This window comes from Manacus candei, unplaced genomic scaffold, assembly GCF_025592945.1.
Source record: "Manacus candei isolate 608988 ecotype Guabito, Panama unplaced genomic scaffold, ASM2559294v1 h1tg000092l, whole genome shotgun sequence".
NCBI lineage: Eukaryota > Metazoa > Chordata > Aves > Passeriformes > Pipridae > Manacus > Manacus candei.
Genome location: NW_026138140.1, coordinates 681,228 through 708,865, shown reverse-complemented (window position 1 = coordinate 708,865; position 27,638 = coordinate 681,228). Strand labels below are relative to the sequence as shown.

Sequence of the window (27,638 nt, the reverse complement as noted above, 5' to 3'; positions counted from 1 at the left end):
TTGCTCCCAGGTGCCAAGCACTTGATTCTGTCCCTGGGCTGCCTTAAAAGTGGGCAGCTGAGGCTGCAGGGGCAGGAGGGCTCCCAGGAGGCTTAGCCAGGGCCAGCCCGTGTGTTTGAAGTCGCTCTGTGGCACAGCTGAGGGGGCTTGGTGCCATCACTCCCTTGGTGTAACCAGCCTCTCGCTTGCCCCGCGGTGGGGACCTGGCAGCGGAGCTGCAGCATCGCTGCTCCCGACTGGAGTGCCTGTAACTCTGTTATCAGCAGGGAGCTGTTTGCAGCCTGCAAGCAGCACACAGTGGCTTTGGGTGGTGTTAAAAAGAGCCAGAGTGAAAAATCAGAAGTCACACTGTACCATCTTCCCAGATGTAACAGGCAGAGAATACAGCCTGTGTTTCCCGTTCCAGGACATCTTGTCGCTCTCTGCCTGTGCCCCCACAGGGCACCCCTGTACCCACGTGCACACAAGGACAGGGCCCTGCGGGAAGCAGCTGGGCTGTCCCCTCGCTGCTGCGGATCCCCGCAAGCCACAGGGTGAGTCAGGCTGTGGGAATGAGCCGCTGGAGACCAGCACAGGCAGCGGCAGGGGTGATGTGCAGCCAGAGGCTGGGGAGCCAAGGTGCTGGTGGGGGCGTCTGGAGAGGGAAGGAAGAGGCAGCAGTGCCAGTTGGTGGAGAAAGGAAAATGCAGAGGCTGGACAGAGGGTGTAGGAAAGAGAAAGGAACGGCAGGGAACGAGGAGGAGGAGGAGCAGGAAGTCTAGGGGCCGGAAGGCTCGGGGTGCAGTAGGAGGATGAGGGAGCTGGCAGACAGAACAGGAGCAAAGAGCGTTGTCGGTGAAGCTTGGATTAGTTTGGTTTTGAAGCTCTGTGACTGTATGAGTGCTGCACTTAGCCCGAGTTGCTTGCCTCGGCGCTCGGCTCCTGTGGTGAGGCTGCATCTCAGCCATGGCTTGTAAGAGGCAGCCGTGTGGATCACCAGTTCCCTGCCACACAGCCGACCACCAGGTTTCATCTCCATACCCTTGGACATTAAGAGCAGCAGTGCCAGGCTGCAGAGATAAAGCTCTTGGGAAAGAGCTCTGCTCCCAGGTGCTAGGGAGCATTTTCCTGCCTGCAGAGACCTTTTGCCTGGGCTATGCTCTTATTTTCAGGACACACAACCCAGGGCTGCTCCCAGTGATGTCAGCAGGGCTTTTCGTCATCGGTTGGGAAGAGCTTTTGCCAAAGAAAAGGAAAGGAGAAGAAATATTCCATGTGGGAGGGTGATCTAGATGAAGAAGGCCTGGCTTTAAACCTGTTATTAAAACCAGAAACGTGAAGTTTTCCTGATGAGTAGGTAAACTCGTGTACCCCAAAATGACTAAACACACAGCACTGGAAGTAACACCTTTGTGATAATCCTCGTATTTCCTTCAGCTGCTGCACAGTGCCTGGGGCTCACGTCAGCTGGTGGGGCTCCTTTCAAAGCTTTCTTCCTTTTTAAACTCTGGAATTAATTTATAACATAATCCAGCAGAGAATGGAGTGCTTTTACTGTGAAGTGAGTGTGTCCCTCAGCCGTACCCGTGCATGCATTAAGAGCCAGGACAGTAGTTCTGTAAGGAGATTTTTTTTTAAGGCAATTCAAAGAGGACTTGGGCTGCAGCCCCAAAGGCAGCTGTGCACTGAGGCTCGCAGAGGAAGCTCTGAGGGATGTCACTTCACAGCATGCCCTTTGGCTCCCAGGTTTTTTCCCCCTCCTTTTTTTTTTTTTTCCCCTTGTACTGGCTGCAGCAAAGGCTCCATTATTTGGCAGCGTGGCATTGCTTTTGTCTATAAATGGAAGCGGTTGGCCCATCTCCCAGTATAACACAAGATAGTCCTGTGTATCAGTTATGCAATCAGTAGGTTGATGACTTCATCAGAAGTCGGGGGAGGGCCAGGGGGTGGTAGGAAAAAGCCTTTGCCATCAGCTCTGCTGGAGACAGCTGATGTCTGTGTGTGTCCCCCCACAGCAAAGAAAGCAGGAGCTCAGTGACAGGGGTGGGTGAAAGGGCTCAGTGCGGGAGGAGCTGAGGGATCCTCAGCAGCTGTAATTCCCTCACCCCAGCTTGGGGGAGCCCCAGCAGCTGCCGCAGCCCTTGCCCTTAGGACGCTGCAGGGACCAGGCTTGACCAGGTTGTAAAGTGCAGAATGAGTTGGGACTGGAGAAGCGGAAAAAGGAGCAGGGAGGGAACTTTCAAACCAGGGCAGATATTAAAAAGGGAAAGAACCTAAATATCGGAGAACTGCCTTTCAGCAGAGAGCCCTTCAGGGAATATCCGTGCAAAGTAAGAGATGCGGACAAATTGTGTTTTGTTATTTCCTCAGAAGGGTCCTTGAAAACCTGACCTTCATGCAGAAAGGCCGATCCTAATTTCCCAAGCTACATGCAAGCGTTGATTTTAACCCTTTCACTGACTGGGTCGGGGTAGGTGCCGCAAGATCGCCCTTCCCTGCGTTCCAAATCACACACTAATTGACATTCCTCAAACCCGTCCGTGAAGCAGGTGAATCTAAACCTCACTCTGGCGGGCTTTGCACAAAGGATGCTAAAGTGATACGGGTCAAGTTGGTGTTTTTAAATGAGTACCCATCCCTATTCATCAATTAAAGAGGTTTTGAGGGCTCTTCACGCGCAGGAGGAGCACCCGAGGCAGGGAACGGTCCGGGCTGGCCCCGGGGAGGCTCCGGTCCCGCTTTGGCCGGGCCGCGGGCGGGCAGCGACACCTGCCGGTGTCCCCCGGTGATCCCGGCCCTCCGTCGGGACAAGGGTTGGAATTCCCCCCGGCCTCCCGCCGATCCCTGAAAGGCAGCGAATTGGATGGGGAACACGAAGAGAAAGCGGGAGTGGGTGCAGGAGGGGGAAAGGAGCCTGCCCTGCGTCCTGCCGGCCACTGGTCCAGTCCTGCGGGAGGGAAATCTCGAATAAACACATAATGCGGTGAAATCCCGAGGTTCTGGAGCAGTGTAAGGAGAATTAATGCTGCCAGCTCATTGTGTGCACCCAACACCTTGGCTTCTCAATCCAGAGGACTGTTTTAAATTGTTGTTATGACGAGTGTTTTAAATCGTTATTACGAAGAGAGGTAAGTGGAAAGGAAGAGAAAATGTACTTGTCTCCATAAGAAGGGAGAAAAAGTTTAGAAAAACATGACTCGGAAGTTACATGTCCTGCATGGAAAAAAAACCTTCGCACACAACTTCATTATTTCATTATAAATGAATTATAAAATGCTCTTGCTTTCCCTGAGGGGCTTTAAACTCCAGGAGAAAAGAGGAACCAGTTCCCTGTGGGGATCAGCCCATGGTCACAAGCCATATGCATCTTTCCAAGGACCCACTTTCTGCAAGCTCCATACTTCATCCACAGATTCAGTGCTTCCTCAGTTTAAAGAGCTGTCACTGCTCTTGCCTGTGGAGAACCCCAAGTAACGAGGCCTTCTCTCTCTCTCTTTGCACAGGAGCACCAAGTGGGATTGTCACGGACCGCAGGGCCGATGCAGCCTTCTGTGCCACCAGGCTCCAGCAACGTGGTCACGGGCACGAGCTCCGGGGGTCCCTTCCTAGGGAACCAGCCTCAGGCAGCCATCATGAAGCAGATGCTGATAGAACAGAGAGCCCAGCTCCACGTAATAGAGCAGCAGAAACAGCAGTTTCTCCGAGAGCAAAGGCAGCAGCAGCAGATCCTAGCGGAGCAGGTACAGTATCCATCTGTCTCAAACACTGCAGTGCTCGCTGCTATGAGAGCGTGAGTGCTGCAGACAACACCAGCCTTTCCCTCTAGTAGTTCCTTCCTTTAGTAATTCTCTCTCTGTGGTTCCTATCATGGTATTTCAGCAATGGTTGTCAAAGAAGAGGCATCTATCTCAGTCCTACCTTAGCTTAGCAAATATTACCTGTGTTCCCAGTGGTGGATTTGGCAGTGGGAAAGTTAGCTCTTAGCCTGGCATCTCATGGTCAGTTTACTCCAGCAGAAGCAGACTCAGCTACAGCTACAGGCACAGGTCCTCTCCCCTAGCTCTGAGTGTGGTCTTGCACTGGCAAAATCTATGTACAGCTGCATTGATGTGGGACAAAGAATGGATGTGGGTTAAAAGTAACCTTAGTTAATTTAAAAATAAAAAAGTATTTACCCAGATCAGTTCCTTAATCTGGTTTATTGCATGCCAGTACAAGCAGTTGGGTTAGCACAAAGGAGAGATAGCAGCAAGGGGAGAGCCAGAGACTGGAGTGGGAGAGCAGTATAACCACTCTCACAGAGGCAATGTGGAAGACCTGCATTGGAGCCTATCACCTGGCTTCCTGAGCTCTTGAGCTTTGCAATATGGATGTTAAATTACCCAGTCAGAATGGTGATGCATGCTTAATTCAGCTGTAGTTTAAAGCAGCCTAGGAGAAAGTCAGTGGAAAGTCACACTGTTGAGTTCCTGTAAGATCATACCCAAAACTGAAGTTGCAGTCCCCTAATGTTATCTAGATAATATTCTGATAGGTCAGCAGTTGCTTGAAGCTTGGAAAACATGGCTTAGGACCTGTAACACATGCTTATGAATGCAGGGATTAGTACTTCCTTCTTTCCCACCTTTGCCATTCTCTTACCTTTGTTACACATCCTTGGTTTTGGACACAGTGTTTGTACAGCTGCAGATGATGCTGCAAGACACGTCCTTTTAATAAATGCTTAGTTGAGCATACCCTAGCATCTGAAAGCTCTGATAAACTCTCTCTGCTTTTATAATCACCCTTGATTCTGTTTTACAGTATTCATGAATATTCATAGAAAACAACCACAGAGGAGCAGTGTGGTCTGGATCAAGGGAGAGATGCATTTTGCAGTCAGCCGCTCCCCAAATATCATTCACTGAAGCACAAGAGGAAATGTGCTTTTGTAGCCATTTCTGGTTTGGCTCAGGAATGGTCCTAGGCTGCAGTGCTTGGGTCAGGATGCAGTACTCCTTGCAGCTGACTGTTTTGAGTGCAGAGGTGAGGGAAAGTCTTGTACCAGGAACACAAACTTCTAGACCTTAGCAGGAATGAGGGAAGGAAAGTGTGTGTGGCTACAGCTGCCCTTAGACCTCAGTGAGCAAAGTTAGTCACGTCCCTCCCTCTCCTTTCTGCCTGACAACAGTGCAGTTCATGCTGTAGAGGTCAGGATGAAGTGGCTGTAAGTAAGGAGAGATGTTGTCAGCTCAGTGCTTGTTCCTTTTTGAACCAAAAAGAGTCCGCGTGCCGAGTAGCCCAAGTGCTCTCAGAAGGACTCTTCAGATGACTCTACTTGTCTCTCCAGAACAGCTCACCAGATAAGAACTGCTGCAGTTCTGCTGCAGTACTTTTGCCACCAGCCCAGTTCTCAGCTCACTAATTAATTAATCATCTCTTTCTCTTCTGCTTTCTGTCCCTCCCTCATTTTCAGCAGTTGCAGCAGCAGTCACATTTGCCTCGGCAGCACCTGCAGCAACAGCGAAGCCCGTATCCAGTGCAACAGGTCAACCAGTTCCAAGGTAAAAGTCAAATTATTTTTCCTAATTTGGAGTCAATATATGCCCCTATACTAGGGGCATGAAACCTCATGCATTTTGTGAAGACCAGGGTTTAAGCAGTGTGCCAGAAGAGGAAAACAGACTGTTGCAAACACCACATATTTTACCAAAGAGGAATGCCCAGGTTTGTGTGTTCAGTTAGGTTTATAATTTTCTTTTGGCTCCCTTCAGTGCAAGCTGCATTTTTTTTATGCCTCTTTGACATCTGGACATCATGGATTCATTAATGGATTTGTCTTGTTTGCCTCCACTCTTATGATGCTTTTTTTTTTTCAGCTAGCATTTCTCACTGTATCTTGGTCTTACCCCTCTTAATTCCCCACTTTATCTAATTTGATGAGCAGAGAATTTCAGAGAGGGTATCCTTAACTAGAGAAGTGACTCATCAATGTCAGGTGTGGGAAACACAGTGAAATTCCTGAGATGTAAATAGAGATTTTTTTTAATTATCTCAAAAAAAGCAAGGCCTATTTTTATGTGCTCCCAGGTAACTGAACAATGTAAGTACAATACTTTGGCTTAGGAAAAGAAATTTTCTGATATTTTTAGGTGCAAAGGATCATCTGAATGTCTTCACTAACCATGGGTTCTCAATAGACATGAACACACACTTGCACTATATATTCATGATAGTGTCATGTAACTGGAACAGTTCTGGTTCCCAGGACACGAACAGGCAGCCACACCTTCTGCTGATATATATCAGGGTGGCTTCTTCTAATTGCCTTCTCATTTTTATCTTTGGCAGTATAAGTTCTGTATGAAATGATTTTTATCCCCCAATAATTCATTTGCAAAATCAGAAAGCGTGCACTGCCACACACTGAGATGCACATGTACAATCTTTCTGCATTAATACTTCTTTGAAACCTTTCCTTCATATGTATTATTTAAAAGAAACAGAGAAGGGAGTTTAGGCTAATCTGACAGAGCAAGGAATTAATTTTCATAAATGAGCTAATATAAGTAGTTCACCATTTTTTCCTGTTCAGTCACATGAATGTAATCCAGTGCAGTAGGTTATGTGTAAATGAGGCCGGAAGGTGGCCCAAAATCTTAAAATCTGTTGCATCTCTCTTTTAACTACTCCTTGTCTGATCTCCTGTCTCTTACACCAAGCACAGTAGTTAACAAAAGTAGTATGTGAACCCACTTGCTGTTAGTGGCTCCTTTGGAGCTTTTCAGCTGCCATTTTCAATTAAAAACTAGCTAAAGATGCATTAAGATTTCAACATGATCTGTATCTTCAGCACTTGCTGGAGTCATCTTAAAAAGAGACTGTTTCTAATCATCAAAGGAGATGATCTAAATTAAGAAAAATCAAGGGGACCCCGGTGCCAATCATTAAGAAAGTGGTTTGATAGCAAGGCTAAAGTAAAAGCTGCTGCTACATGTGCCCTGTTCAAGTGTGATCCAGATGGTCTCTCTTCATGCTACAAAATGTTTCATTTATCTATATGCTGGAGCTAAAAGCATCCTTCAGAAGCTTATCATGCTGCAGTAAAAGGGAGATGTATCCTCTGCATTATGTGCTAAACTATAGAAATGGCACTTCCTTTATCCAGACCCATTTCTCATGGAAACCAAGCCAACATGAATAACAGGGACCAGTATTCTCCACTCTCCATGAATGTTCAGATATGTTGTCTGCCACTGAGGGACAACAAATAGGGGCTGATTTAAGAACATTCACATTCTGTTGTACAGTTCTGAACTTTTAAAGCAACCATTTTATGTTTATGCCTTGCATTCAATAACATTTGAGCCGGGAGCAATTGTGTGCCTCATGCACTCTGAGCTTCACCTGCAGAGTATTGTATTTAGTCCGGTATAGTAGTGACTCAAACCTACATGGCATAATCTGAGCTCCAGGTAATTGTTTTTAAATAAAGATAGTAAATACAGAAGCCTATTGGCTTCCCAGAAATCAATAGCTCCCCCCTACCCTTGAAAGGAAGATGCAAACATGGTTCAGTTATCTGCCACAGTGTGGAATTTAACAAGGTTAGGATTTTCTGGTTTCCCATCACTGGCCTAAGGTGAAGTAAAATGTGCTTATAGTATTGATTCACTAATACACTCTCTCTGCTTTAAATGTCCACAAAACCCCAATTTTTCTTCTTTCCATAGACTTAATCAGTAGCAATGCTATAGAAAATCCATTCATTTATGCCTCCTGAGCTATTAAAAAATTGATTTGCCTTCTGAGCCCGACATTTCCATTTTCAAGGCTTACTTTCGAGAGACAATGGAGATATTTAAAAGAGAGCTTTAAATGGTAAACTGAAGTTCAGTTGCTTTGCTGCCACTGAAGAAGACCATGAAGTCTTTCCCATTTGCTTCCTAGAAGCTGAACTGAGTGTAGCTGAAGAGGATAAGTGCTACTGAATCACAGGGCATATGCAACTTTAAAATCTTAGAGTCTTTTTTCTTTTCTTTCACAGAGCAGGGTGCACATTGTAGTGGATCCTGGGGAGAAAAAGTACACACAAAAAAGAAAGGGTCACATTTACTCTTTACAGGGGACTTTGACTCCCTAGTCACTTTTTAAAAATTTAATCCCTAGTCCTAACAAAGTAAGAGAAAAGCCCATTTTAGCCCTGTGGCTCCTGTGACCATCAAGCTTAGATACTTGATTAGGTTATTACCAGGGAGGCAACCCTGGCTGTAATCATGTATTAAACATCCAATTGTGTTGCCTTGATTTTTCAAGAATCTGAAGTCATGAATCCCTTTGGGTACACATCCCAAAATTGTCCTAATTGAGAATTACTTAATGAGTAAATCATTGGCCTTTTAACCTTGCCATCCTCATGTTAGGCCTGAAGGGAAATTAGGTTGGAATGGAATTCTCTGCTGAGCAGTGTCCCACTTCACCAATTGAATACACAACACCATCGGGCGATTCCTGTTTAGGAACAACACTGGAGCTGTGTTGGCTCTCACCTTCCAGGAGAGGGAATTTGGCAGGTCAGGACAGAGGCTGCAGCCAAGGTGAGGTGGGGAACATGTAGCCTCTGAAAGGCAGTAAACATTAGGCAGCAAGCACGTCTCCCAAGGATGGGTAACCTTCTGGCTCTCTGCTGACCTTCACATGAAAGGTTGTTTTATTCACTTGGAAAGCACAGCAATCTGAAATCCTACTGCGCTGCAAAAGGCTCCTACAGATTCTCTCTTGTGCAAAGACATGTTAATTAAGGTTTACAGGGTTGTGGCTTTTTTCTTACCTTCCTCCCTTTTTGGCGTAGGTTCACCCCAGGATATAGCAGCTGTGAGAAACCAAGCAGCACTCCAGAACATGAGGACATCCCGAATGATGGCCCAGAACGCGAGCATGATGGCAATGGGTCCCTCCCAGAACCCGAGCACGCTGCCCACGACTGCGGGCCAGTCGGATGTGGGCATGGCTCCTTACAGCAACGCCTCCTCCAGCCAGCCGGGAATGTACAGTATGAGCACAGGGATGAGCCAAATGTTGCAGCACCCAAACCAAAGCAGCATAAACATGGCACACAATGCAGGCCAGGGGACGAGGCAGCCCGCCTCCGGACAAGCGGTGGGAATGGTTGGCAGTTTTGGTCAGAACATGCTGGTAAACTCCGCTCTTCCCCAGCATCAGCAGCAGATGAAAGGACCTGTGGGCCAGGTCTTACCAAGGCCACAAGCACCACGACTTCAGAACCTGATGGGGACTGTCCCTCAAGGAACACAAAACTGGCAACAGCGAGGCTTGCAAGGCATCCCTGGAAGGACTAGCGGTGAAATGGGGCCCTTCAATAACGGCACCACGTACGCCATGCAGTCTGGGCAGCCACGGCTGTCCAAGCAGCACTTCCCGCAGGGGCTCAATCAGACAGTTGTGGACACAAGTGGAACAGTAAGAACCCTGAACCCGGCTCTGGGAAGACAGTTGCTGCAACCACTACCTGGGCAACAGGCAGCCAGCCAGGCCAGGCCCATGGTGATGTCAGCAATCAGCCAAGGGGTCCCCACCATGTCAGGCTTCAGCCAGCCCCCGACGCAGCAAATGCCAGGTGGTAACTTCGCTCAGAGCAGCCAAGGCCAAGCATACGAGAGGAATCCCACTCAGGACATACCTTACAACTACAGCAGTGAAGGAGCAGGGGGGTCATTCTCCAGTTTAGCAGAGGGCGCAGACCTCGTGGACTCCATCATTAAGAGCGGACCAGGGGATGAGTGGATACAAGAACTTGATGAGTTGTTTGGAAACCCCCAGTGAATGGGCTTGTACAGTCTGGAGCTTTGGTTGTTACATTTGAAAAAGAAAAGAGAGAGTTGGATGTTCTCCCCACCCCTGGATGGTTGGTTTTGGGTTTTTGTTTGAATTGTTTTGGTTTGAGGTTGTTTTGTTTTCTGTTGTTTTTAATCATGCAAACTGAGCTGATCTGTAGCCAACCTTGGAAGATTCAGGGGACGATGACAACATTGGCATCTCAAGGCATTCTACCAGGCAACCTTTGCTGTATGGCAGTGCCTACTTTGTGTCTGTATGAGGCAGAGTGGGGAAACTGGAAAGGCCAGCTGATGCCTCTGGTTGGGAAAATTTGTTCTTTCCCCTCTTCAAATGAGGTTTCATTGCATAGTGGTATGGGGTGCTCCCAATGTCTCCCACCTCGTATAACTGTGAACACTGCAGCTTTCAGGGGAGCAGATGAAAAGCCTGGAGCAAAGCCCACAGATGTCCATGGGCAATTGCACAAGCCCTGGTCAGAGATGGGCTTAACCCTGGGGGTAGGCAGGTGGGGTCTGGGCTGTCATAAGGGAACGTGCAGCACTCACGTGATAAACCTGAACAAATCACAGGGAGATCACCATTTTCACTGCAGAGATAAAACTTCAGTACAAGTGCAGGAGAACATTAAATTTGTCAGTGTTGTGAGGACAGTTTGATTATGGGACTGCTGCTGGAGACAGCTTAGGTGGGTGGGTTAACTTAATGAGCTGCTTAGTCCCCTTGGGACTTGCAATAGTGCTTCCCTGTCAGAGCACTTTGGCATGTACCTGCTGCCTGGGGGTGTTAAAGGGCTGAGAGGTACCAAGAGACATCAGCATAGGTCCTGAGTGGGTCCCTCCCTCTCCTTCCTTCACAGTATGTTCTCAGTTCATTTCCCTCCCCTCCTGTCCTTAAATGTAAAGCAAGGTGAGCTGGCTGCAATTTTTTTCAGGTGAGCCACAAAGGAGCAGGCAGGGGATGAGAAAACAGGCATGAGAAAACATACAGTGAGGATCTGGCATACAGAAGGAGTTTCTCTTCCTCATCTGAAAAGTGCAAGTTTAGCAGGTAGTATTACCCCGGGATGTCTGGTCTCTCGATGGGCTATGTTCAGTTTTAAACAGATGTTTGGTCTAATTTCTCTGGTTTGCTGGAATAAAATTCAATGCAGCTTTTGAAGAACAGGAGCCAGTGAAGGACTACTGTAAAGACCGTTCATGAATGGGTAAAATAATTGATATTACAAACATGGGCTCTGCCCAACTAAGGTTTTACGTGATAGCAATGTATCACTATCTCCACTGTGTGGACCAGTGCTGACCAGCACTGTAATGAAGTTGTGATATATCTCGCACAATATCAAGTCACCAGCCATTCTGAATGTGTAAAGCAGCAGTTCCCAAGCTGCAGTCAGAGGCTGAGGAAAGGTGTTCTCCCAAACCTCGAATCTTTTTAGTGTTTTCAGCTGAGAGCTGCTTATCAGGTTATATAGCGGTGCATAAAAAATGTTAACGTGATCCAGAGTCCAGAACTTTTGGACTACTACCCTCTGACGTAGTGCTGGCCTCCATTAGCCATCAGCTGTGCTTTGCAGCAGAAGTGTATGACTATCAGTGCCACCTCTCCAGCTACCAATTACCTCCTTGTGTGCTGCTCTCCTTGGGCCCAGCGGTGTGAAGTGCCGAGCCACTGAAATCCACGGAGGCTGAGGGCATTGGCACTTTGCAGTTTCACATCCTGCCTTTCCCTGTGGAGTACAGATATGCATCACATCAAAGAGCGGGAGCAAATGGGCCTGGAACCATCTCAGCGCCCCATTGGGTTCCCTTTTGCACAGTATCACCTTGCAGGGCCTTCCTAGAGGAAGGGAATTACCTGTTTTACATGCTATGATATCAGCAGGACAAGCTGCATTTTTAATGTGCTCAAGGTGAGCTGTCAATCCAGCCTGCCCCGGCTGATATATTTTTTTAAAACGGCTTTAGTTGCATCTCTTTTAGCCAACCCCTTTTTAAAACACAAGGACCAATTCCAGTTCCTGTTGAAGACCATCAAGGTTTGCCTGTCTCTGCTTCAGCAAGGAGCCAGGTTGGGCTCTAAGTCAGTGTGAGGGAGCACCAGCCAAAGTTTTTGGTCGGTCTTGAGTGTAAGCACTTCTTGGTCAGAATGGGAGAGGCAAACATTGAGAGAAACAGTAACCAAGGTGCTGTGTCTCTATGCGTGTCAGGCACACATCAGTCCAGCGCTGTGTGATGGAGTTGTGACAGGGTGGGGAGCCATCCCCAGCCTGCTGGATGGGGGGCAACGCTGGGGGTGGCACAGCATCCCTTCCTTGGGTGCCAGAGCTGGGAAAGGAAGGTTTAGAAACACACAACCACCATGTGGCAGCAAAATGCAGGTCCCTGCGCATCAGGGAGAGTCAGACTTTGGTGAATAAATGGTGATGAAGACAAGTCTCTGTTGTCTTTGTAAAGCTTCCTCCAAATACTCCATACTGGGATCAAGTACTAGAAAGTAGATTTTATTCGATTTGGGGTTGTTTTTTTTCTTCTTTCTTCCTATGGTGCTGATGTATATGTAATGTTAAAAAAAAAAAGTTATTTGTAAATATGTTTTTACAATTCTACAGATATCACTGGGTCTACTATCTGTAAAATATATACATATAAATATATATATATATACTGTTTGTTTAAAATAGAGTATTTTTATTTCATTCCTTAACTCATCCTTACTGCAGTGGTATTGCACTTCAGATGACGTCTAATTACTAATTTGTACTGTATCCCTGACAGCAACTTGCTCCATTTTATTCAGATTTTTCTAGCTTTCTGGTTTTACTTTGTACATTAAGCATTGCTTATTTCCTTTTAAGACCTGTACAGAGCTCTGAAAATGTAGAGAAAGACCTGATGTTAACACCACTTTTAAAGAAAAAGAAACAAAACAAACAAAAAAACCCAAACAAACAAAAAAAGAAACCCAAATAAAAGATGGTTATCTGACTCATATACCTGGTGTATATGGATCATCTCTTGCCCCACTTCTGCGCCTTGATGAGTGATCTTCCAAGGAGGGGAGGGAAGCTGGATGCAGGCAGGCATGTGTGAATCCCTGAATCCCAGGCAGCCCTGCCAGGCAGCCCCCAGCAGCTGTCTCTATTCCTGTGGCAGCTGAGCCACAGACTGCTGTAATGAGCTGCTGGCCAGGGAGTGCTTCACCACCTTCTGCTGTGCTTTGGGGCCATGGTGCCCCTTTCTCAAGCAAGGTGAGCTACCAAAACTTCCTGTGCTCTGAGGCGAGGCCTGTGCTCAGGCAGATGCTGTGGGGCAGTTGGTCCGTAATTGGACTCGTTAAATGTGGCAGCTCCAAACTTTTGTGGGTTTTGTGTGTAAGGAGCAAAAGTGGGGAGTAGGGAAGTGCTTTCAGGGGAGGAGACAAGATGGAGACCCTAGGATTTGGGAGTCCTGTGGCTGAAATTTGAGGAGGTGAGATGGGGTGGAAGAAGGGAGATGTGGGGTTGGATGCAGAAGTTGGAGAAAAGAGGTGGGGAAACTGGGGAAGCATGAAGACACAGAGTAGTTCCCTGTCACCTACTGCTACAACAGGATGAGAATGGTGTTGTCAAAAGCCTTTTGGAACACAGATGTGGACTTGCTGAATGTGTATGACCTGTTCAAGGTAAGCATGCCACATAGACTTCAAGGCTTGACACCACTTTGTACATGTTTCCAGCCTATGGGGGAGTCTTGAGGGTTCAGACATCGGACCTTCAGGATGCCAGTGTGGCTTGGCTCCACGTACAGCCTTAAAGGTGAGGTTCCCCTTCTCTCCTTAATGCCACTCCAAGACCTTTATCATTCTAGATATGGATAAGGAAGAACAAAGAAGGAGACTGGCCAAAGAAGGAGAGCAGCTTGCTGGAGTGTACACCTCAAGCATGTGCTTTCTTAGAAGAGATGCTTTCATCAAGAGGCTGTTGGGTGCCAACTGGCTTTGAGGCTGCAGTGGGGACCATCATCATTTCTGTTAGTGACCAACAGGTGAACATTTACAACAGGAACATTTGCATCAACTCACAGTGTGTGCTGAATGTGCACCCTGGTACTGACTCCTCCACCAGCAGGCAGGAAGTGGTGTGCTTCTTCTCACTACATTCATACCAAACACTGACACTGCCAGCATCCATCTGTTAGAGGTGTGTTTTGATTTTAATTATAGATGAGTCAGTCTTTAACACTTTTCCATCACGGGCATTCTGCCCTGGCTTACTGGGGACAAAGCTGTGACTCAGAAAACAGGTGGCATCCTCAACTCCAGGCCTACTTCTGCCCTCTCATTAGCTGGTGGAGCTCCTAAAATGTTAGGTTCATGTTTATCCCCTTGCACTCTGGCTCTGTGTTGCCAGATAACACTTTGCAGCCTCACACCTGTCTTTTTTGACATATGAAATTGTCCTTGTGTGTGAAAGCAGTTTCTCTCTTTCTGTGAAAGTGGAGGGGAGGAGAGGGAAGCTATCTATAAACACACTAAAGAACTACAACAGGTAAGCTTGAAATGATATAATTTCAGAGGCAAAGAAAGACCTATTTAAACACAGTTAATGACCTCTGGTCTCCTCTAATCTGTATTTCAAGTCTGTTCCATGGTTTGGACCTTTGTCTTTGTTTTGGTTCGGGAGGCAGCACTTCCTGCAGCCTGTGACTGACTGAAGGCATCACCAGCAGGTGGGTAGGTGGATTTTCCATATTTCAGCCCATAAAAGAAAAGTTAATGGAAGAATTCCTGGTGATTTATGTGGTAGTTAGATGTGGTCCTGTTGTACTTTCTCCCTGGAGTTAAGTGATGGAGAGCTGCCCTTTCTGTAGCTGTGTCAGCTCCAGTCTGTTCACCGTCATGATCACCATCACCACCTATCCTTTTTTCCTTGGCAGCCATCACTGGACCCAAGCCTTGCACCTTTGAACTTGTTTAATTTTAATGTTTTAAATGCCATTTCAGCCTTTGCTACCTGCAGGCATTAAGTTGTGCCTTTTTATCATGAGATAACTTCGTAGAATCACAGAATGGTTTGGGCTGGAAGAGACCTTAAAGACCATCTCATTCCCAACCCCCCCTCTGATGTGTCCATATGTGTCCACCTTTTTCATATGAAAGGTTACTGTGGACCTGATTCACCTCTCAATTATTTTGTGGTTAGGTTATCAACCTCAGTACACTATTAGAAAGCTTCTGTGCCTTCTGTTTCTGGGCTGGCTCTCCCCTTCAGAAGTGTGACGTGGCTACAGCCTGCCTTCTTCAGGAGGCTTTCTGTGAGGACTGGGAGGACCTCACTTCTACAGAAAGAGTGTTTGAGCATGTGTTGGATTGTAAACATGTGTATAAAATCAAAAGATCTTCGCAGAAACACAGGGCCAAGAGCAGCTTTAAGTGTTTTCTTGGGAAAGCAGTGTTTCCATATATGCTTATACAGCAGTGGGATTGGATTTACTTGGGAAACAGGGACCTCCCAGCAACATATTGCATGAAATTATGTTTCTACATTTGGCACTGCTGGGGGAAATGAAGAGGAGTGGAGGGAGACTACAGAGGCTCTGGCAAAGCTGAAGGAGATTGGGTAACGTGCTTGTAGTGCCAATTGCAACTAAATTACTTAGAGAATTAATGGGTTTAGTTTTATGTAATTTGTTTAGAGATTGCAATACCATGCCAGGGAAAGAGAGCATTTAATTGCAAATGTAGATGTGACATGACATTCTGTCTTACTGACTTTTTCAAGAGTGTAGGGAAAGGAGAAAGTGTAAACAGCTCAGGAAAAACATGCATTTTACATTGCAACAGGCTGTTAGTAAAGAGCTCTGATGCTTTATTCACATGCAGCTTATCATCTTTTTGGTGTCCAGGGAAGGCATCCATGTTATTTATTTATTTATTTCTCAAAAAGACAGTCAGTCTTCAGAGCAATTTACGGACTTTCTTCATAATGCTGAAGTCCAGGTATTCATCCAGAAAGCTGCTAACAATCCCAGCTGCACCCAGGGCTATCAAGCAAATTAGAACTATCAAATTCAAATAAAAGCCTGTTAACCTAGAAGTGGAAAGCAGAAAAACACTGTTATAAGCTGTACATGGTATATTACAGTGAAATTGTCCACAAGAGTTAGGAAGAGGTGTGTGGAATCAGAAAGGATAACTGCTGCAACACTAGCTAGGGGTGTTTTAGGAATAAACCCTGACTTTTCACATGACACACGTGACTTTTGCTGTTGGGCAGATACCCACTTCTATTGGGCAGATACTCTCTGCTGAGCTGACAAGTCTGCAATTGGTTATCACTTTGACTTCGAGATGGATTTTTGGACCAGAAAGGAAGAGCCTGGGTATCCTACTGGTGCCTAAAGACTTGATATAAGTAGCCTTTCTGAGCATGCCATGTCTAGATGCAGATTTGAAAATGATGAAGTATGGGATTTTTTCAGTTTCAAGAGAGCATGGAGGAAGTCTTTTGCTTAGCCCTAGTTGTAACCACTTCTTTGAGCATGCAGTCTAGATTTGTCTTTATAACTAGCAGGCCTGTAGTCAGTGATTAGGATTGAGATTCAGGTTGAAGACAAATTAGTTTCTTGCTACTAAGGCTGCTGGAGGCTTGTTGTATGTTTTGGGGCCAGGTTCTACACACCTGACTTGTGATGACCTGTTGCTAATTGAGGCTCCTGCTGGAGGTTAGCACCAGGCAGGCCTTGGTAGCAAAGCCATTTCCCAGGGCTGCCAGGCTGGCTTTCAGCACTCTCTGTTTGATGCAAAGAAACCAGTCTCACCAACATGTGAAGCTCTGTCTAATAGTGAAGCCAGCCACTGATTTATGGCTTTCTTGAGAGGCAGAATCTATTGTTTTAAGAGTACTGAAGTAATACATGGGAAAGATCTCTCGAACAAAGTACTTTTTTGTTTGTTGATTAAAAAAAATCCATTATGCTCTCCTTCTTCATTTATTTACATGTCTGCTCCCCAAACTTCCTTAGCAGTTGCAGCTCTTCTGACTAGTGTTCGTTGCACCATTCAAATGATTGCATCTCTTACTGGGAGATATAAAACTATCTCCATGTATTTGCTCTGGAAAACATAGCCTCCCCCTTCTCTCAAGCAACAGCTCTTCAAAAGTGGGTAAAGGATCAGTGGAGCTGTAGTGAAGGAGAATGGTAACTTCAGTACACAAACCATGGAAAATAACTCTGTAGGACAGGACAGCCTTTTACTGCTGCAGGATTGTTCACTGCTAAACAATCTGATTGTTTTCTATCTTCCTCTAGAAGACATTGCAAGTCTTTTAATTTTTTGACAAGCATACATCTTGCTATTTTCTTCTTATGACTGATAATGGGTGGTGGAAGAGAGCCTGAGGTCAGGACATAGGTGGTGGTGCAGTGGCTTCAGTGAAACAAGAAATAAACCATGTATTTCAGTGTTTACAGTGGAGGGTGTTTTGCCAGTGTGCATGTTTGTGGAAGCAGAGTTCATATCAGGAGGCACTGGGCACAAAACATTTATTAACATACTCTTATCCGAAGCCATGTTCTCTTATCTGCTGGGTGAAAGTTCATCAGCCTACAAGGCCAGATTGTTTGCTCCCTCTAGATCAACTTGTATGGCTAGAGACAAGGTCTTACTGTGACAAACCGAAGAAAAATGCAAAAGAGCAGACAGACAGACATGGTCCAGGCCTTGCATGAACAGTCTCCCACCCTGATGAGATGCAAAAACTGTGGTTCTGTTTTCAGACCTCTCCGAGTCTGGTTGTCAGTTATGCCCAGTCCAAAGCAGGTGCCCACAAGGTGAGCATCAAACCTTTTCTTTCTCCTGACCTGTAGCACATGCTCATCTTAACCTAGGCTTCTGCTGCAACACCCACCCCTCTTCCCTGAGGGTTTCTCCTTCAGACCTATTGCTGACACTTCACACATGTTGCATTCAATCATAATCACTTTTCACTGCCAGTCCCTGGCTCTCAGCCCAGCTTCAGGCCACTGCCTGGAGCTGGTAGCCTGCATTCAGCTGGTGACTCCTTACCTTCCTTTCACAGACTGGACGTAACCATGGAAGTACTTGTAGCGGGCAAACACGTACAGCACACCCAGAAAGGAAGCTAATTCTGGGAAAGGAAAGATTAATAGAGTGGGAAAAACAGAAAACTAAAATTGAGGATGGCAGTTCACCACTTTAGATATGTTTCCTAGTTATATAGCTCTGGGCATTTTCATAGCTGTCCATACGCTGGGAAGTTACCTTGGAAAAGAATCATTGAAAAGAGTCATATATATATATTCTTAAACCCTCACTGCAGGAGGCTCTTGGTGTGGGTTTACAGATAAGGTGCATATAGGACTGTCCAAAAAAATCTAAAAGAATTCCCTCAAAAGGAGAATTCAGGAACTGGCAGGAATCTGTATCCTCCCTGGTTTGGTGGTTATCCCAGAGACAGGATAGTGGTTTGGAGCACTGTGGCTTGGCCTGCTGCTGTTATTTCATATTGTTACGGCAGTCCATGCTAAAGGGGAGTGTTTGTTTTGGAAAGAGAATCTTATTTATGTTGTTAATAAGCTGCTTTGCATTTATATAGCATCTTTTATCCAAGGACATGTAGGGAAGTTAGCTTCTGACCTCCCTGAGGGAAGAGTACAAAGTGACCTCCATTTGAGAGATGGAGCAGGTTATGGAGGTCCAGTGCAGGTTGTATTATCCAGCACTAGGCAGTGCCTGTTAATTTTGTGTTTTCAAACTGTGTGTGTGGGTATTACAGAGGACAGCTTTTGCTGTGTTCTGGACTAACTCACGTAAACATACCTGTGGGAGATAACTAAAAATTTACTTAAAGAGGAGTTTATAGTCATCCTTCATTTCTTACATGTGACAGTACTTGTGTTGCTCATTAGCAACTGTGATTTTTCCTTGATTCAAGTGTCTGTCTATGAATACATCTATTATTTCATATTCAATTTGTTGGCTTAGGTGGTACTTCTTTAGATTTACAGTGGATTTACAATGGAGATGGGACTTCTGTCTGTAAGAGAGCTCCAAACTACAATGACTGTTTTGGAGCAAATATAGAAAATGGAGAAGCCCACACGCTTCTAAAACATTAGTTGGATAAGGGTTAATAAAGCAGAATGTAAAATTTAGGCTCTGTCACAAGTTCTAGTTCTATGAGAGACCAGCCCATCACTGTCAGGAGATATCACGGGCCAACCTTGCAAAGTCCAACAGAGTGAGGGGTATGAAAGCTCTGATGTGTCTGAGTTCAGAACATTTGGCAAAAAATGCCCCCCTGCTAGGTGCCTGAGAAAACACAGTAGGTTTTCAAGAGTCCCCACTGCACACCTGAAGATGCTGCTGCTGTGACTGAGCTTCAGCACTCAGGGCTGTGTCCCACAGCAAGCAAATGAGTCACAGCCCAGTGGTGGTGTCTCTCATTGGGGATGTAAAAGCAAAAAGCTTTGTTGGCTTGAGCTCTGTCTCCATCAGACAGGCATGAGTGCTCTGACCTGAGTCTTTTCAGGCTGCCTCCTCCCGGAGGGACGGCAGCTATGCCTGATGTTCTGTGAGAATTGCCCCATAATGTGCAAATAATTGTTAATGGAGAGCGTCTGGAAGCTGCTTTTCTGAATAATGCACCCTGAAAATTCGCTGAATGCCTGGGAAATGTGTTGTACTGGCTCCTTGGTTTGCAGAGAGAAGTGGAAGCTGGTGGGGCTATACGAAATGCTGTGACTAAGTGGGGATTTCAGTGCCACTGAGCATTCCTCTAAGAAGGCTGTGCTAAGGTAATGAAATTAAAAGCAGGGAGGAAAAATGCCTAGTTCCTGATGGAACTAAAGTGTTTTTAAAAGTTATGCAAAACTTCTCAGTTCAAAATAAAAGCAGAAAGTGTTTACCTTGATTAAAAAACCAGCCTGCAGTCCAGAGGCCAACCAGAAATATTGGGTAAAACTCCACACAGTTTTGTCTGCAGAATAAATTTGAAAGAACATCAGTTTGGAAAGGAAAAGGACTATGGGTGGGATTTTCCAGGAGGATCAGCTTTGGCTTCGTTTTGTTGCCACTAAAGTTAATCCTATCGAGTCCAGTGGAAGCACAGTCAAGGTAGCATTAGGTACTCCTAAAATTCTCTCCTTTGTGATCTCCAGTACAAACTATTTAAAATATTTTCCTGGTATTTAAATTTAAGCAAGGATCTGGATCCCAACTACATGGAAATAAATGGGACAAATAACCCTAAATCAAGTGCCTGTGCAGCAGAGAAAGGCGGGAATTCCAGCACATGGGTGTGATGTTAATTACTTGTCTCCATACTTGGTGTGCAAGTTTTGTGGGTCAGCATTACCAGGACTGCCAGAGGAAGCACAGAGCTGCTTGGATTGCTCTGCTGAGGCCAGCTGTCTTTATGAAGTGCTATCAGGCACAGACAGCACATGACAGATCTTATGGTGAGGACCTTTATTTGTGAACATCATCACCACTAATATTTTCTTGGGATATCTTTTCTTGGTTGTTCGAATGAATTTCTTTTCAAGGAATTAGGCAAGCTTCTTTATCTAACATATGTTGACTAATAACTTGTCTAATGTATTGTATGTCCCATTATTGTTATCCACTACAACTACAGTTACAGCAGAGAGGGTTGTTTGAAATAAATATAAACAATTTTGCACAGCGTCATTAGTTAATCACAAACTGAAGCCCTTTAGGAAAGTAGTCTTCTTAGACTGTCTATTCCACCATTATCCACTGTGAAGACAGAGTTTTTCTTTGCTCTTCTTTCACGTTTGGTGATAGCCACAACCCAAGAACTGACAAGCACAGCTTGCTAGATCCAGAACATCTGAGCAAGTTACAGTGTTAGCTCTCAGATCCTACTTAAGTTTGGGTACTCTGATTGCCTAGTTTGATCAGAATTTGAACAGTGACTGTGAGATGAGCTGAACTTACCCCATTATTATTAAAATAACATCTGAACCATTTGAAAAGCCATTTGTTCATTTTCTCTTTTTTTTTTTTTTTTTTTTTTTTTGTTGTTGTTGTTGTTGGGTTCTTTTGAGCAAAAGATGAAAAGAAAAGGTGCCTTTTTAAGATAAAGTTTTTGCTTCTCTTCTGGACTGAATTGTTATTCGCTGCCACCATCTTAATGATCTCTAGACTTACTGTGCACGAAACGTTCTGTCAAATTCTGGAGCTCCAGTGACAGCTGGGGGCATGACCTTGTGCTTCATTCTTGATTTCCCCACCAGCCAAGCAAAATAACCTGCAAACCAGAATAAGAGCTCACAAATGACACAGTTCCTCACTCCAGTTCCACTTCTAACACACATTTTTTTTAACTTAATTTTTTAAATGGAGATCATTGTTCTTCTGCTTTCTCCATTTCATTAGGCACAAAGAGACCAATATTAGATAAACCAGTTTTTCCTTACAAAAATTTCGATCTTATCTTCGAGTGACATCCATGAGAAGGGGGGAAATTGTTATTTCAGAAATACATTCGTTTTCTTTTTGCATTTGCATTTGCTATGACTGAAATATCCTTCCACCTCACCTGAATCCTCGAACTACACAGCCCAGGAGCAGTCTAGTCACACTTCAGCAGCAGGGTCTTGCCTTAGCAGCATCTCAAACCAAGCTGCACTGATGGAAGTCACTTCCCCACTAGTCTGAATGACATATGGTCATTTTGTTTTAGTGACACTAACAGCTATGAGGCTCTGAAGGACAGGGCAGTCTTGCAGTCTTTGGAAACAAAAATCTGGTAGCTACCATTTTAAAGTTATTTATCCATATGTTAGAGCACATGCTTTTCCATCTGTCTGGGACTCTCAAAAATTCAGTCTATTGGAAAGAGCAGAGAGAGTTGCAACTGGTGAGGTTGTAGCCTGTTCCCTGCTCTCCACTTGATCTGCTGGAGAGCTCTGAGAGCTTCTTGTTGGAGGAACTTGTGCTGTTTCTCCTCCACTGACTCGAGCTGATAGTACTTACCTGTCTTGTAAAAAGCATTTTTTAGAACTGATGCCATGCCATGAAAAAGAGAGATTACTTACTGTACAGTGACTAAATATAATTTACTTACCAAAAACCCCAAAGCAGTCGAACACTATCTCTACACTTCTGACCGTTATTCTAGGATCCCATCCCACATGTATATGCATATTTCATTTTATTTATGTTCTCATTGCAGAAGTCTCCCCCTTAAAGTTGAACAGAGGCTGTTGCAGGGATAAAAGGAGAGCATTTTGCTGAATGCAGCAGAGCTACTGAGCAACACCCTGTTTGCCTTTAAAACTCTTTGGGTACCTGGAGGAGTTATTATCATCATCATCATCATCATTATTATTATTATTATTATTATTATTATTGTTGTTGTTGTTGTTACTGTTATTGTTGTTATTATTATCTCTAAGTTATTTTCCTGGCCGTGTCATAGCCACCCTGAGAAGCCCACTGCCTACCTTGTACCTAAACTATCTGGATCCAGAAACCAGGCAGCCACCTGAGTCCACTAAAAAGGCTTGTCTAAGGTGAGAGCCTAGAACATACCTTCCATCCTCCCTTCTGGGAGCAGTGGCACTAAAATACAGCTAGAGGTATTAGTGGTGCTATCCCATGCATCTCTTATGTCTTAGCCTTGTGGCCAAAGCCCTCAGCCCAAAAAAACATTTTGCCATCTGTCTTCTCCCCATATAAGTAGTTACAGGCTGTGCTCAAGTGACCTCTCAACCTTTCTCTCCAGAAACTAGTCAGAGCAGCTCAGCTGTCTCTCTACAAGGCATGTTTACAGGACCTTTCATTTCATTTGTTATTTGCCGCCTTGCAGTCCTTTCAGAAGGGAAGAACAGCACTGGAGAGGGTTTAGGGAACATTCTTCATGGAGATTGAAACGTACAGAGGAACAAGAATTACCTCTGAGAAATGTTTTCCCTGAAAACAACTGAAAAGTTGCTTTTTAACTTTTGTTGCCCTCAAAATGATCTGGTTTTATGACAAATGCTACACGCTGGGAAGTCCTGCCTGGCTTATCTGTCAAAGGGGTGGGTGAGCTGTAGTGTTTTGTGCAATGGCATTTTTAACCAGTAATATGCTCCTTATTTTCTGGCTGCAATGAGCCATTCTAGGCATGCAATCAGTCTGGGACTAGGTTTTTTCTACTGAGGAACTAAGGCAAGCCAAGGTAGCTCATGACATACAATTCAGTTTTTTTAAAAAAAAGCCTTGAGTGGATGCTGGACAAAATAAACTTACTGGGGAAAATAAGAAGATTAAGGCACTGTAGGGGCAAAATCATCCTTGTTTGTTCAGTACAATTAACCAAAGCAAATCATCAAGGCTGTGCTACAACTCTGGCCTCAGCTGTGATGTGATTTGCCCTTGCTATTGCTTGGTCAACAAGGTTTGAGGGGTGGAGATTGGGACATGGGAGACTGGTTAACTGCAAGCAGAGGCAGGTTGTGCTAGTGTGCTAGTACAGCCACCCATCATAAAAGGCACTTATTTAGTGGCTTCTGCTGTGATTGATGGGGACTTGGCTTCAAATGGACACCAGTGAAAGCCAAGCCATGGCACTGCGTAGCAGGAGAACAAAAGTCATGTCTGTCATCTTACAAGAAAAGGTGAGCCCGGTGTGCAGAACTAGACAGATACCAACCAGGGAGGCAAAAAGATCTCAGGAGAGAAATGATTACTGTGGTTTTTGTTAACTGCATAGGACTTGCCTTTTAATTCCCCCCAGGTGAATGGAAACTTTCCATGTAACTCCAAATTAACGTTTTGTGATGATGGTTTAACAAGGGCTGGAGTAAATAACAAAGCAATGGGTGAGCTCTTCTGCCCCTCTCACAGGAGGTGCTATCATGAGGACTCCTGAAAGCAGTGCAGCAGGAGTAAGTAAAGATTTTCATAGCCATTTTTTCCCCCTGTATCAAGTTGTTCAATTCTAACAGGTGAAATTACATGACTGAGGTAGTTACAAAGTATGCTTGACTTGCTTTTGTTAGCCTTTTTTTTTTTTTTGCTTTTATCTTCAGGTGGCATTTATGGTTACTGAGTTAATAGTTTTACTCTGAAAACGTGGGACAAAGCAGGCTTTCAAGGAATATTACTCTCAAACATTTTATATGTGTAAAAAGCCTGCAGAGGAGCTGCTACTTGTATCACAGTGTATGATAGTTCATATTAATTTGCATGGCCTGGCCTCACAGTCCGTAAAAAAACAAATCAAATACTTTTTAATAATGTCTTGCCAGGCCCTGGAAATACTAAAAATTATTTTAAAAGTCGCTAGTTCAGAGAAATGATTCAAAATAGAGGAGTAGTGAGACTCCTGTGTCCCTGCTCTTTTCTGTATCAATGACTGGGATTCATTCTGCCCTTTCATTGAATGCCCTTGTATTCCCATCAGTCTACGAAAAAGTAATATCTCAAGCAAATCTCAACTGCTTAAAACTGGATTCATGACTGGAAACCATTTCCTGCGTTGTTCCTGCTCCTTCTTTCTACCCTGGGGCATTTTTCGCACCACTTCATCTTCGACTGACCTGATTCTTTGAATAACTCGTGGTTCTGAGACACAAAACCTTGTACCTCTGATGGCTGCTGTGTGAAACCCAACTTCAACCACTGCTTCAGGGAGGTGGTATTGCCCAGTAGCACCCTCCTAACTCAGGACTGGAGGAGGCTCAGCAGAACAGACAGAAGAGCAAACAGTGCACTGAGTGCTGTGTATGTCACATCCAGTTCACAGCAAACACTCACATGCTGGGCTGCTCCCCTTGCATGAACTGGTTATAACACATGCTTACAGCCCTGGTTTCACAACATTCATTTGAACTTCCATCAATTAATTTGTGTTGTATTACCCATGCTAGAAAGCATGCTGAGAGTACACCAAGCTGTGATGGTTTAAATCAGGTCAGCTGATCAGAGTCTTACACAGGTTGCTCTTTGGGCTTGATGTCAGACTGCCAATGTAAATTAAACCCCAGGTTATATCACCTTTTCCGTGATTTTAACTAAGATTAACTAATATGGATTATCCATCATAAGGAAGAATATAGGTATTTTCCAACTCCTTTCAAATTCTCAGTATCTGTACAAACTCCTTGAGTTTTCAAGCTGCAATTTTTTTCCAAATAATGTTTGGTTTTTCGTTTGGTTGTTTTTAATCCTTCACATTTTTATGTTAAAAATAAAGGCAGGCCAGCTGAACTTTCCTGGAAGTTCATGACAAATATTGCCACCAGGTAGACACAGGGTTATACAGATAGAAAGAGATCCCAGCGTCTATTGTAGTTGATCTGATGACAGAGAAAGAGAATGTAAATTTTCAGTGCTTTATATTTGCCTTCTGTTGTGCTGAGGTTTTTTTAAACTGGAAGGGTCAGATTCTCAAGCTTTTTCTTCCTGCTGGATACAGATGTTGTTTCAGCAGCTGAGGCTTTGAGAACAAATGAACAATCAAGCCACATCGATAGGTTGCTTAGGTAAGTTGGCAGTGCTATAGATACTTGGAAAAAAGGCAGGGTAATTATTTTTAACTTGCTTTAAATCTCATTGCATAAATGTCTTCAAAATGTATCTTTTCCCTGGTGTAAACACAACTATATGCATCAACACGTTTCAAAGAAAATAATGACAAACATTAGAAATCATACTGCAGTTTTAGGCTGATACACAGCAAAACCAGCATCTCAGGCTCGCCCATTTCTAGTCATAGAAGAGAATCATTAAGGTAGGAAAAGATCTCCAAGATCATCCAGTCCAACTGTTAACACAGCACTGCCATGTCCACCACTAAGCCACATCCCCAAGAACCACATCCACATGCCCTTTTAACACTTCCAGGAATGGTGATTCTACTGCTTCCCTGGGCAGCCTATTCCTTGATTCTCAGAGGTATATCTGCAGGGCATAAAATAAGTCCATTTAGATCTTAAAGAAATGGAGTGATGAGAACATAATATGGAATAGCCCGTCTTTTTGTTGCCTGGTGTAAAGGTTTGCTTTCTTATTTCATTTCAGATACTACGTATATATCCCTATTTCTGGAAACATCCTTTTGCAGTGCTTTCAGTCCAGCATTGTTGTATCTGATTTCACAAATTTACTCTCACTTACTAGGTTTTAAGTTGTATAGATGCTTAAATAAGAATCAAAACCAAGACACAGTGTGGCTTTGAGGTAACTTTACAGCCAGTTACAAGCTCTGATAATGGTATGATTCCAAAAAATCAACAAACAAAAGAGAATTCAAAACAAATTAGTTTCTCCCCAGAGGGAAAAGTAATCTGTCCCACTGAGCCTCTCAGACTACAGAGAGGGTAAACAATGCTTCTGTTAAAAAATATTACGAGTTATCAGTCAGAGAGCAACCAATTTATCACAAAATAAATCCCAGTACTTCAAAACCAGTGGAAAACTCCCCAAACCCCAGCCATACAACTCACAGCTCTTTCTTACATTGCTGGAAGGCGGAAAGAAGAGAGACAGCCGCAAGCAAAATAAAATCACCAGCCATGTTCCCAGCAGTTTCCGTGTGCAAACAGGATGTATGTATGGGAGAGCCTGAGTGAGCAACGGGGGAAAACAACAGGTGGGAGAATTAGAGTTCTTTTCAGCACTGCAACAAAGCTCTGCCCTGGAAACAAAACAGTCTAGTTTTTAAAACAAGAGTGCAAAATTAGGACCATTTTTTCTCCCTGCAAAAGTTCAGCCCTGCCTGCTTCTTGCCCGTGCGAAAGTGCGGCGAGAACAAAACCAGACTCCCCTGCCTCTGTGGATTCAGCTGTTCCTTTATGCCTTAGATTTCAGTTGCAATCTCTTTGGGGGCGAAGCCCCTTTGTTCTGCGTTTGTAGGGCCCCTGGTACGGCGCGGGCTGCCTCCATCACTCGCAGCGCCACTTGAAAGCAGCAGGTGCGGGAGAGGCGAGGGAGGAGCGGAGCTTTGTGCTGCCCCTGCGCTTGATTTACGGGATTTGCCGGACACGCACGGCACGGGCTCTGCCGGGGGGGGCACGGCAACGACTTTTCGAGTAGTCAGCACGCAGAAAGGAATTGTTCGGGACAGTTCAAAGGGTAAAACAACTGAGAAAGACAGAAAGAAATATCTCCCCTGGTTTTTTACTGCCTGGAGCACAGTTCCTATAGCTTGTGCCTAGTCTTAAAACTGGGAGAGATTCTCTCGAGGAACGATTTTTTCATCATCTAGTGCTAAGTAACAGGAAGCTTAATGTCATTAGATTTTATGGTCCCATGAGACCACTGGAACAAAACCAGTGTGATGTTTGTTGTGGCTTCAGTATTATCTATCCACTTTGCCTCCAGATGAAGTTAAAGCGGGAGATGCCATTGCCTTTTGCCAAACTTGCTAATTTTGAGGGCTAACACACACACACACACACACAAATACTTTAAATCAGTTATTTTACCTCGCCAGATTTTGCAAGGTTATTTATTGGGTATTAATTCAGTACATAGTTCTTTCTAAAGATTGGAAGAGCAGACATACTGTAATAACAGTAGGTGGATGTTTGTGCTTAGTAGCTCTTTAAATGCTGATTTATGCCCTTTACTTGTAGTTCTTGGTGTAGCGTGGGTTTGACTTTCTCACTACACAGTCTATGTTTTTAGCAGCTGGCTCAGAAGTGCTCAAAGCATTGTCACCCTGCTGATAGAGGGATGTGAAGGAAAACTGGCAGAGCTGGTCATTTGAAAAGTTAAAACCACAAGGGTTTAAACCCAAAACTTTTTAAGACCAGATGACATTGAAGTTATTGGGTTTTTTCTAACTTTATGCAAAAGATGTG

At 44.6% G+C, this 27,638-nt stretch overlaps 2 protein-coding genes across 3 annotated transcripts in view; one reads left to right on the top strand and one right to left on the bottom strand.

Annotated features, from left to right (window-relative positions):
- MAML3 (mastermind like transcriptional coactivator 3) overlaps positions 1-12,806 on the top strand; it is a 239,200-nt gene extending 226,394 nt beyond the window's left edge. Inside the window, exons 3-5 of one of the 2 annotated variants that reach the window (XM_051768038.1) lie at positions 3,483-3,719; positions 5,438-5,522; positions 8,810-12,806. In XM_051768038.1, the coding sequence (XP_051623998.1) occupies positions 3,483-3,719; positions 5,438-5,522; positions 8,810-9,801 (1,314 nt within the window). In that variant the 3' untranslated portion in view covers positions 9,802-12,806. Of the gene's footprint in view, positions 1-3,482; positions 3,720-5,434; positions 5,523-8,809 lie in introns of both variants that reach the window. The other variant, XM_051768037.1, reaches the window with a different exon arrangement.
- Positions 12,807-15,292: 2,486 nt separating this feature from the next.
- Positions 15,293-26,728, bottom strand: MGST2 (microsomal glutathione S-transferase 2). The gene is made up of 5 exons (XM_051768090.1): positions 26,293-26,728; positions 20,992-21,091; positions 19,725-19,795; positions 17,863-17,944; positions 15,293-15,883 (listed from the first exon to the last, which is right to left on the bottom strand). Exons 1-5 carry the CDS (start codon positions 26,348-26,350, stop codon positions 15,751-15,753), a joined length of 444 nt encoding a protein of 147 aa, XP_051624050.1. The 5' UTR covers positions 26,351-26,728; the 3' UTR covers positions 15,293-15,750.
- Between the last annotated feature and the right edge of the window lie 910 nt (positions 26,729-27,638).